Source organism: Anser cygnoides, chromosome 29 (assembly GCF_040182565.1).
Source record: "Anser cygnoides isolate HZ-2024a breed goose chromosome 29, Taihu_goose_T2T_genome, whole genome shotgun sequence".
In the NCBI taxonomy this organism is placed as follows: domain Eukaryota; kingdom Metazoa; phylum Chordata; class Aves; order Anseriformes; family Anatidae; genus Anser; species Anser cygnoides.
In genome coordinates, this window is record NC_089901.1 from 1,879,624 (window position 1) to 1,890,378 (window position 10,755).

The following is a 10,755-nucleotide window of genomic DNA, read 5'->3' on the forward strand; positions in this document are numbered from 1 at the left end:
TGCAGGAGGGGCGGGGGGGGCGGGGGGAGGAGAAAGGGGGCAAAACGGGGAGTCCTCCACGGGGGGGGCGTCTCTATGGTCATAGGAGGCGGCGCTCTAGCCGCGGTGGTGGTGGTGGTGGGGAACTCGGTGGTTGATGGCGTCACTTCCGGGAAGGAGCCAAGATGGCGGAGGCGCTGTCGGCCGAGGAGTTCGAGCGGATGCAGGTGGGGGCCGGGGCGGGTCGGGGGGGCAGGGCCGGTTCCGTGCCCCCCCCCCCACCCCCGGTAACCCCCCGCCCCCCCCCAGGCCCAGCTGCTGGAGCTGCGCACCGACAATTACCGCCTCTCGGACCAGCTGCGGCGGAGCGGCACCGGTGAGGGCCCGGTTTGGGGGCCTGGGACCCCCACCCCCCACCCCTCGGGGCTCGGAGCCCCCCGGACCCCCCTTCACCCCCCGACCCCTTTTTATCCCCCCCCCCCGCTTTTCAGAGCTGTCGGGGCTGCGGCAGCGCGTGCAGGTGCTGGAGAAGGAGCTGGCCAAGGCCAATAAGGTGGGGGCGCGTGACCTTTGACCCCTGACCTTTGACCCCTCCGTGACCCCTGACCTTTGACCTGGTTCGGAGGACCACCCCCCCCCCCCCGTTTGGGGGGGGGGGGCTTAGAGGTTTCGTTCGGCTTCGGTTTGTTTTTTAGGCGCTCAGCAAGAGTAAGAAGGCGCAGGTGGGTGCTGGGGGGCTGGGGGGCTTTTGGGGGTCCTGGGGGGCTTTTGGGGGTCCTGGGGGGGGTCCTGGGGGTCCTGGGGGGCTCCTGGGGGGCTGGGGAGGGTCCAGGGGGTCTTAAGGGGGTCCTGGGGGGCTGGGGGGGGCTTCTGGGGTCTCGGAGGGGGCTGCGTGGGTCTAGGAGCACTCTGGGGGGCCTGGGGGGATTCTGGGGGTCTGGAGGGGCTCTTGGGGGTCTTGGGGGCGTCTGTGGGAACCTGGGGGGGTCCTGGGGGGCTTTTGGGGGTCCTCGGGGGTCCTGGGGGGCTGCAGGGGTCTCGGTGGTCTGGGGAGGGTCCGGGGAGGTCTGGGGGGGGGCTCCTGGGGGTCTTAAGGGGGTCCTGGGGGTCTTAAGGGGGTCCTGGGGGGCTTGTGGGGGGCTTGTGGGGGTCCTGGGGGCGTCTGAGGGGGTCCCCCTGGGGGGGTCCTGGGGGGCTTTTGGGGGTCCTGGAGTGGGTCCGGGGGGCTCTTGGGGGCCTGATCTGATCTGGGGGGGCTCTGGGGGAGCTCCTGGGGATCTTCGCGAGGTCTTGGGGGGGGCTGAGGGGGGTCCTGGGGGTCTTTGCGGGGTCCTGAGGGGGCTCCTGGGGATCTTGAGGGGTTTGGGGGGTCCTGGGGGGCTTCTGGTGGTCTTGGGGGGGTCCTGGGGGTTCTGAGCAGGTCCGGGGGGGGGTCTCCCTGGGGGTCTTCGGGGGGTTGTGGGGTCTTGGGGGGGCTCCTGGGGGTCTTTGTGGGGTCCTGGGGGGGGGGCTCCTGAGGGTCTTGGGGGGGGGGCTAGGGGGGGGGCTGCAGGGTCCGGGGGGGGGCACTCTGGGGGTCCTGGGGGGCTCCTGGGGGAGCTTGTGGGGGTCGTGGGGGGGGGGGTCCGGGGGGGCTGCAGAGGCCCTGGGGAAGGTCCTGGAGATCTGGGGGGTTGGGGGGGCATTGGGGGGCTTTTGGGGGTCCTGGGGGTGCTCTTGGGGGCATTGGGGGGGGGGGCTCTTGGGGGGTCCTGGGGGGCTCTTGGGGGTCCTGGGGGGCTCTTGGGGGTCCTGGCGGGGGGCTTTTGGGGGTTGGGGGGGGTTCCTGGGGGCTGGGGGCTCCTGGGGGCCCTGGGGGTGCTCCTGGGGTCCTTGAGGGGGGTAATTGGGGGCGGGGTTATTGGGGGGTATTTGGGGGGGGGGGGGGGTGTTACTGGGGGGGGGGGTCTCACGGCGGTGCCCCCCCCCCCCAAAGGAGGTGGAGGCGCTGCTGGGGGAGACGCGGATGCTGCAGGGGAAGCTGCAGAGCCAGGAGGACGACTTCCGCCTGCAGAACAGCAACGCTGCTGCGCGAGCTCGCCAAGGTGGGGGGGCCCCAAAAATAACCCCCCGCCCTGTGACCCCCGGGGTCCCCAGACCTTCCCCAAAGTCTTTGGGGGTTCCTGGGGTCCTGCGGGGGTCTCTGGGGTCCTGGGGGGGTTTGGGGGTCCCTGGGGGTCTTTGGGGTTCTTTTTCCTGACCCTAAGGCATTTTTTGGGGGGGGGGGGGGGGGGGGGCCTGGGGGGGGGGGGGGCCCTGAGGGTCTCGGGGGGTCCCTGGGGTCCTGGGGGGGGGGGGTCCTGAGGGTCCTGGGGGGTCTCTGGGGTCCTGGGGGGGTTTGGGGGTCCCTGGGGGTCTTTGGCGTTCCTTTTTATGACCCTGAGGAATTTTTTTTGGGGGGGGGGGCCCAGCTGTGCGCCCAGATCGAGGCCCTGGAGGAGGAGAACCGGCGCCTACGCGACGGGGGGCCGGGACCCCCTGGGACCCCCAGGACCCCCCAGGACCCCTCAGGACCCCCCCAGGACCCCTCAGGACCCCCCCAGGACGGCTCCGACGGCGACCCCGGGGCCCCCCCGGCCCCCAAAGACGGTGAGGGGGGGGCTCCCGGGGGGGGGGGGGGGGTGGTTGGGGGGTCCTGGGTCTGACCCCCCTGCAGCCCCCCAGGAGCCCCCCCCAAAGAGCTGCGGCCGGCGGAGGAGGGGGCTGGGGGGGGGCTCCCAATGGGCCCCCCGGCCCCAAACCCAGAGGTATTTTTTGGGGGGGGGGGGGGGGGGGTGGGGTGAAAAAGGAGAAAATCGGGGAAAATTTGGGGGGGGGGGGAGGATGGAGTTTGGGGGGGGTTGGGGGGGAACGGGGGGGATTGGGGGAGGGGTGGGATTTGGGGGGGGGGCACGAATGCGGGGTGTTGGGGGACATTTTTGGTGTCCTGGGGGTAATTTTGGGGTAAAAAAGGGGAAAAATGGGGTCGGCGGGGGGGGGGGGGAAGATTTTGGGGGGGGGGTCTCACGGGGTCTCCCCCAGGTGGAAGTGGCCCGGCTGCAGGCGTGAGGTGGCCGAGGTGAGGGGGGGCGCGGCACGGGGGGGGGGGGGGGTTGGGGGTTTTGGGGGGGTTATGGGGTTTGGGGGGGTGGGGGGGGAATATGGGGATTTGGGGGGGGGGGGGGTTGGGGGGTTTGGGGGTCTGTGGGGATTTGGGGGTCCTGAGGGGGTTGGGGGGGGCGTTGGGGTGTTTGGGGGGGGATTTGGGGTTTTGGGGGGGTCTGTGGGGATTGGGGGGGTCCTGAGGGGTTTGGGGGGGATATGGGGGGTTTTGGGGGGGGGGCGTTGGGATTTAGGGGTCCTGAGGGGTCTGGGGGGATTTGGGGGTCCTGTGGGGACTTGGGGTCCCCAAGAGCTTTGGGGCCCCTTCGGGCGGTTTCAGGGCACTTGGGGCAATTTTGGAGCATTTTGGGCGGTTTTAGGCCGTTTGGGGCATCTCAGGAGGATCCGGGGGGACCTGGGGGCGTCTCGGGGGATTTTTGGGGTGGGGGCTTCATTCCCCCCCCCAGCTCCTTTTGTCCTCTCGCAGCTCGCGGAGGAGCTGAAGAAGCAACGGGAAAGGTGAGGAGCCCTCAGAAGCGCCCAAAATCGGTGTTTTTCTCCCCAAAATTCAGTTTTGTTTCAGTTTTTGTTCGTTTTTAAACTGAATTTAATTATTTTTTCATTTTTACCCGCAGTTTTCAGCAGCTCCAAGCGGAAAAGGAAAGGCTGGTCAGCAGCCACAGGTACGGGGAGCTCGGGGGCCAAAATTGGGGGGGCTCCCAAATTCGGGGGGGGCTCCCAAATTTGGGGAGGAGCTCCAAGATTTTGGGGGAGGGAGCTCCAAAATTCGGGGGGTTCAACATTTGGGGGGGGGGGGCTCCACATTTGGGGAGGGGGCTGCAAAATTCTGGGGGGTCTAAAATTGGGGAGGGGGCTCCCAAATGTGGGGGAGGTGCTCCCAAATTGGGGGAGGGGGCTCCAAAATTTGGGGAGGGGGCTGCAAAATTCGGGGGGGGCTCCAAAATTGGGGAGGGGGTGTCCAAAATGGGGGGGTCCTCCCAAATTGGGGAGGGGGCTTCAAAATTGGGGGGGCTCCAAAGTTGGGAAAGGGGCTCTGAAGTTTGGGGGGGGCTCTGAAATTTGGGGATGGGGCTCCAAAATTTTGGGGGAGGGGGCTCCCAAATTCAGGGGGGCTGCAAAATTGGGGAGGGGACTCCTAAATTTGGGGGGCTCCAAAAATTTGGGGGCTCCCAAATTGCGGAGGGGGCTCCAAAATTCGGGAGGGGGGCTTCCAAATTGGGGGGGGGGCGCTCCAAATTTGGGGATGGGGCTCCGAAACCGGGGAGGGGGCTCCAAAATTTTTTGGGGGGGGTGGCTCCCGAAGTTGGGGGGGGGGGGTCTCCACAATTTTTTTTTTGTCGGGGGGGGGGTCTCCGTGCCCCCTGTGACCCCCCCCCGGGGCCGCCGCAGGGCGGAGGCGGAGGAGCTGCGGAGCCGGGGGCCGAGGAAGTCGGGGAGCTGCGGGAGCAGAAGCGGCGCCTGCAGCGGGACCTCGAGGCTGCCGCCCAGGTGGGGGCCCGGGGAGGGGGGCTGGGGGGTCGGGGGGGTCCCGAAATCCCCCCCCATTTTGGGGGTCGATTTGGGGCAATTCGGGCCGGAAAAGGGCTTTTTGCGGTGCTGAGCGCCCCCGGTTGGGTTGCTGCGGGGTGGTTGCTGTGGGGTGGGGGCTGTCCCCCCCCCCCATAATTAATTTTTTTTTAATTAATTTGGGGTTTTTAATTATAATTTTGATTTATTTGGGTGATTTTTTTTTTTTCTGGGGGGTCGCAGGCCGAGGGGGGCTGCGGGAGCGCAGCGGGGCCTTGGCCCGGGAGCTGCAGGAGGCGCGGAGCCGGCGCGAGGAGCTCGACGCGAGGCTGCAGGTGGGGGGGGGCGTTGGCGGGACCCCCCGGGGGATTTGGGGTCCCTAAAGGGCCCTGGTTTTATTTGGGGATTGGGGTCCCTAAAGGGCCCTGGTTTTATTGGGGGGGGATTTGGGGTCCCTAAAGGGCCCTGGTTTTATTGGGATTTGGGGTCCCTAAAGGGCCCTGGTTTTATTTGGGGGGATTGGGGTCCCTAAAGGGCCCTGGTTTTATTGGGGGGGGATTTGGGGTCCTTAAAGGGCCCTGGTTTTATTTGGGGGGATTTGGGGTCCCTAAAGGGCCCTGGTTTTATTGGGGGGGGGATTTGGGGTCCATAAAGGGCCCTGGTTTTATTGGGGGGGGATTTGGGGTCCTTAAAGGGCCCTGGTTTTATTTGGGGGGGGATTTGGGGTCCATAAAGGGCCCTGGTTTTATTGGGGGGGGGATTTGGGGTCCTTAAAGGGCCCTGGTTTTATTTGGGGGGGGATTTGGGGTCCCTAAAGAGCCCTGGTTTTATTGGGGGGGGATTGGGGGTCCCTAAAATGTCCCGATCTTTTTTAGGGGGATTTGGGGTCCCTAAAGGGCCGTGGTTTTATTCGGGGGGGGGATTTGGGGGTCCTTAAAACGCCTGATCCTATTGGGGGGGGATTTGGGGTCTCTGAAGGGCCCTGGTTTTATTTGGGGGGGATTTGGGGTCCCTAAAATGTCCCGATCCTATTTGGGGGGATTTGGGGTCCCTAAAGGGCCCTAGTTTTATTATGGGGGGGGGGATTGGGGGTCCCTATAAACATCCTGATCCTATTTGGGATTTGGGGTCCCTAAAGGGCCCTGGTTTTATTTGGGATTTGGGGTCCCTGAAGGGCCTTGGTTTTATTCGGGGGGGGGGGATTTGGGGTCCCTAAAACGTCCCGATCCTATTTGGGGTCCCTAAAGAGCACTGGTTTTATTTGGGGGGATTTGGGGTCCCTAAAATGTCCTGATCCTATTTTGGGGGGGTTGGGGTCCCTAAAATACCCCAGTTCTGTCCGCGGGGGGAATTTGGGGTCCCCGAAGCATCCTGATGTTATTTTGGGGGACGTTTGGGGGGATTTGGGGTTCCCAAGGGCTCCTATTTTTATTTTTTTTGGGGGGGGGGCATTTGGGGGTCTTGCGGAGGGCCCTTATTGAGCTCTGAGGGACGTTCAGGGTCCTTGAGGCGTCCCGACCCTATTTCCGGGGAGATTTTGGGGTCCCCAGCTTTGGGGGCACCTGGGGGTGAATTTTGGGGTCCCGGGGGTTCATTTGGGGTCCCGGGGATGGGGGGGGCGTTTGGGGGTGCCGGGGGGGGCGCATTTGGGATCCCCGGGGGCCTCGATCCCGTTCCGGGCAGGACTGGGGGACCCTGGGGGTGTTTTGGGGGTCCCGGCGGGGGGGGGGGCGTTTGGGGTCCTTGGGGGGGCCCTGACCCCAATTCCTGTGTCCCCCCCCAGACGTGCACCCAGGAGCGGGAGGAGCTGCGGCAGCGCCTGGCGGCGGCCGAGGACTCCCGCAGGGACGCGGAGCAGCGGCTGCAGCAGGCGCAGGTCAGAGCCCCCCCCCAAAACCCCAAATCCCCCCCCAAGACCCCAAAATCCCCCCCGACCCCAAAATCCGCCCCCACCCCAAATTTCCCCCCCCCCCCCGCAGGAGCTGCTGGAGCTGCAGGCGCGGGAGCACGAGGCCGCGCGCGCGCGCCACCCACCGGGAGCAGCACCGGGCTGAGCTGGAGGTCGGTGCCGCCGGGGGGGGGGGCCCAAAATCCCTTTATGGGGTTATACGAGGGGGGGGGGCAGCGTTTTTTTTAGGGTTTTTGGGTTTTATTTGGATTTTTGGGTAATTTACAAAACCTTTTACGCCCCTATAAAAGGTAGAGGAGCGTCGTATGAGCTGGAGAGGTTAAAATTTAATGAGAAAAATTTCTGGGTGTTGTGCCCCCCCCGAAAAAAAAACCCTTTAGGGCCTGTAGGGCCCTGGGGGAGCTACGCCCCCCCCGCAAGACCCCACAGCCCCCCCCTCGCCCCCAGGGCCGCGTGGCGGAGCTGCGGGCGGCGCTGGGCGACGCCGAGCGGCGGCGGGAGCTGCAGGAGGCCGAGGGGCAGGTTCTGCGCCAGGTACCCCCAAATCCCCCCCCCATGACCTTAAATCCCCCCCCCGGACCCTAAAATACCCCCCCGGCACCCCCCAACCCCTTTTTTTTGCCCCCCCCCCCCAAAAAAAAAAAAGGAGCTGAAGGACGTCCGGGACGGGCAGCGCATCCTGGAGAAGAAAGGCAGCGCCGCGGTGAGCGGAAAGGGGACAAAAGGGGGGGGGGCAGGGGGGCAGGGGGGTCTGTGCCCCCCCCAAGGTGCTGACCCCCCCGTGCCCCATTTTTGCCCCCCCCAGCTGAAGGACCTCAAGAGGCAGCTGCAGCTCGAGCGGCGCCGCGCCGACCGCCTCCAGGAGCGGCTGCAGGAGCTCCTGGCCCCCGCCCGCGGCCGCCCCGGTTAGGAATATTTTTTTTTGAGGGGGGGGGGGGCCTCAAAAGCTTGGGGACCCCCCCGGGAACAGGGCCGGGGGGGGTGGTTTGGGGCCATTTGGGGGGGAATCGGTCATCCTGGGGGCTGTCCGGACGCCCAGGTCCTAATTTAACGGGACCCCCCAGGGCTATGGGGGAGGGGGGGAATTTGGGGACCCCCCGCTGATGCCTGGCCCCCCCCCCCCCTTTTATTTTTTGCCCCCCCCAGGGCTGGAGGAGCTGGGGCTGGAGGGCGGCTCCCCGGGGCGGGGGCCGGGGGGACAGCAGCAGCCTGTCCTCGCTGGGCCGCGACGGCTCCGCCCCCGGCAGCACCAAGGTGGGCGTGGCCTGGGGGAGGGGCGTGGCCTGGGGACTGTGGGCGTGGCCTGGGGGAGGGGGCGTGGCCTGGGGGAGGTGGCGTGGCCTGGGGGAGGTGGCGGGGTCTGGGGGGAGGGGGGCGGGGGTCTGGGGGAGGGGGCGGGGTCTGGGGAAGGGGGCGTGGCCTGGGGAAGGGGGCGTGGCCTGGGGAAGGGGGCGTGGCCTGGGGAAGGGGGCGTGGCCTGGGGAGGGGGCGGGGTCTGGGGGAGGGGCGGGGTCTGGGGGAGGGGGCGTGGCCTGGGGAGGGGGCGTGGCCTGGGGGTAGGGGGCGTGGCATGGGGGAGAGGGCGTGGCCGGTGGGAGGGGGCGTGGCCTGGGGAGGGGGCGGGGTCTGGGGGTAGGGGGCGTGGCCTGGGGGGGCGTGGCCTGGAGGGGGGCGGGGACTTCGGGTGGGGGCGGGGGTCTGGGGGTAGGGGGTGGAGCAAGGGGGGAGCTGGGGGTGTTGGGGGCGTGGCTATGCTGGAGGGGGCGTGGCCTTGGAGGGGGCGTGGCTTTGTGCTTGGGGGCGGAGCTGGGGGTGTCGGAGGGGGCATGCCTATGTTGGAGGGGGCGTGGTTAATTCGGGAGGGGGCGTGGTCTTGGAGGGGGCGTGGCTATTAGGAGGGGCGTGGTCGTGGAGGGGGCGTGGCCTCGGAGGGGGCGTGGCTTCGTGCTCTGGTGTGGGGGTTGGAACAAGGGGGAGCTGGGGGTGTCGGAGGGGGCGGGGCTATGTTGGAGGGGCGGGGCTGTTGTGAAAGGGGGCGTGGCATGTTGTGGGGGCGTGGCTTAACACCCGGGGGCGTGGCCATCTCTAACCACGCCCCTTTTCTACACCCAGCCCTTGGGGTTGTGGGCGGGGCTGCAGCAGGTTGGGGTGGGGTTTCTCGGTGGGCGTGGCCTCTCGGTGGGCGTGGCCTCGTTGTGGGCGTGGCCTCTCGGTGGGCGTGGCTCCGTGTGACTCCTCCCCCTCCCCCCAGTCCGGCTCCGGCAGCCCCGGGGGCGGCAGCGGCAGCGGCGGGGGGTGCCCGGCGGGGGGGCCTGAGCCCGGCGGAGGTGGCGGAGCTGTTCCAGCGCCTGGCCCAGAGCCAGCAGGAGCGCTGGCTGCTGGAGGAGAAGGTACCGGGGGGGGGGGGGGCACACGGGGGGCAGGGGGGGTCTGGGGCTGGCGGGGGGGCTTTAATTCCCCCCCCCCTCCCCCCCAAGGTGCGCCACCTGGAGGTCAGCAGCGCCTCCATGGCCGAGGATTTGTGCCGCAAGAGCGCCATCATCCAGAGCTTCGTCCGCGACAGCCGCCTGGGTGAGGCCCCCCCAGACCCCCCAGCTGCCCCCCAAACTCCTCCAGACCCCCCCAGCTGCCCTTGAACCCCCCCAGACCCCCTAGCTGCCCCCGACCCGCCCCAGCTGCCACCTAAACTCCTCCAGACCCCCCCCAGCTGCCCCTGACCCCCCCAAGCTGCCCCCTAAACTCCTCCAGATCCCCCCCAGCTGCCCTTGACCCCCCCAGACCCCCAGCAACCCGACTCCCCCCCAAACCTCTCCTGACACCCCCCCAAACCCCCCCAGACTCCCCCCAGCTGCCCCTGACTCCCCAGCTGCCCACCCACACCCCCCAAACCGCTCCAGACCGCTCCAGACCCCCCCAGCTGCCCCCTGACCCCCCAAACTCCCCCAGACCCACCCCAAACTGCCCCAGATCCTCCCTGCTCCTCCTGATCCCCCCTCAAACCCCTCCCAGCTGCCCTTTGACACCCCCCAAACCCCCCAGCTGCCCCGACCCCCCCCAAACCCCTCCGACCCCCACCACAAGCCCCCTCAGCCCCCGCAGGTGCCCCCCAAACTTCTCCAGACCCCTCCAGCTGCCCTTGACCCCCCAAACCTCTCCTGACCTCTCCCAAATCACCTCAGACCCACACAGCTGCCTCCCTGACCCCCCCCTTTCTTTCCCTGACCCCCCCCCAGAGGCCGCCGGCCCCCTGGGCCCCCCCCCCCCAGCAGCGGCGCGGGGCCGGGCCGGGCGAGGAGGGGCTGCGGGAGATGAACAAGAAGCTGCAGAACATGCTGGAGGAGCAGCTCACCAAGAACCTGCACCTGGGCCAGGTGGGCGGGGCTTGGGGAGGGGGCGGGGCTTGAGAGGGTGGGGCACCAGGGGAGGGGCTTGGGAGGATGGGGGAGGGGCTTTGAGGGAAATGGGGTCCCTAGGAAGATCAGGGCTTGGTTCAGGGGTGGGGTCCACTCTGACCCTCCCCTGACCTTTAACCCTTGACCTTGACCTTCCCCTGACCTTTGACCCTGGCCCTCCCCTGACCCTTGACCTTTGACCCTGACCTTTTCCTGACCCTTGACCTTTGATGCTGACCCTATGTCTCTCCCCCACCAGGACCTGGAGGCGCTGTCCCAGGAGCTCGTCCGCCTCAGCAAGGAGCGCGCGGCCCCCCCCCCCCGGCCCCCCTGAGGGGGCGGGGGCTCCGTCCGAGGGGGGCGGGGCCAGCGGCGGCCCCTCCCCTTTTTCCTTCCCTCCTCCGCTGTACAGACTGCTGCTGCTGGGGCGTTGCCCCTTTAAGAGGACGTTGCCCCTTTAAGAGGGCGTTGCCCCTTTAAGAGGGCGGGGCCCGCATGCGCCCCCGCCCCCCTCAATAAACCACCTTGGAAACCGCCGTCGCTTGCGTCATTTGGGGGCGGGGCTTCGGGAGGGGCGGGGCTTCGAGGGGGCGGGGCCTCGGGAGGAGCTGGCCTGCGCGCTGACGTCACGCGCCGCCGCAGCCGCCCGCCGTCTCCACGGGCGACGCGGCCCCGCCCCGTGACGTCACATCCGCCGGCCGACCCGGATGTTGTTGCCGCCGCCGCCGCCGCGGCTGCCGGACGGGGACGATCGCGGCTCCGCTCCGCGCCCCCTCCCGCCCCCCCCCTCAGCTCCGCTCCGGGCCGCGCCGTGACGTCATCGCGGTG

At 68.1% G+C, this 10,755-nt stretch overlaps 1 protein-coding gene across 1 annotated transcript; it reads left to right on the plus strand.

The window, feature by feature from the left end:
• Positions 1-101: 101 nt before the first annotated feature.
• On the plus strand, positions 102-10,408 carry GRIPAP1 (GRIP1 associated protein 1). The gene is given in 26 exon segments (XM_066984667.1): positions 102-206; positions 289-355; positions 471-532; positions 675-701; positions 1,955-2,038; positions 2,040-2,063; positions 2,430-2,607; positions 2,686-2,765; positions 3,040-3,067; positions 3,567-3,618; positions 3,735-3,775; positions 4,526-4,636; positions 4,876-4,961; positions 6,410-6,502; positions 6,606-6,644; positions 6,646-6,687; positions 6,983-7,069; positions 7,182-7,238; positions 7,341-7,440; positions 7,682-7,727; positions 7,729-7,789; positions 8,787-8,839; positions 8,841-8,925; positions 9,013-9,129; positions 9,805-9,906; positions 10,187-10,408. Coding segments are annotated over 26 exon segments (1,839 nt in total). The 5' UTR covers positions 102-164; the 3' UTR covers positions 10,262-10,408.
• The last annotated feature ends 347 nt before the right edge of the window (positions 10,409-10,755 follow it).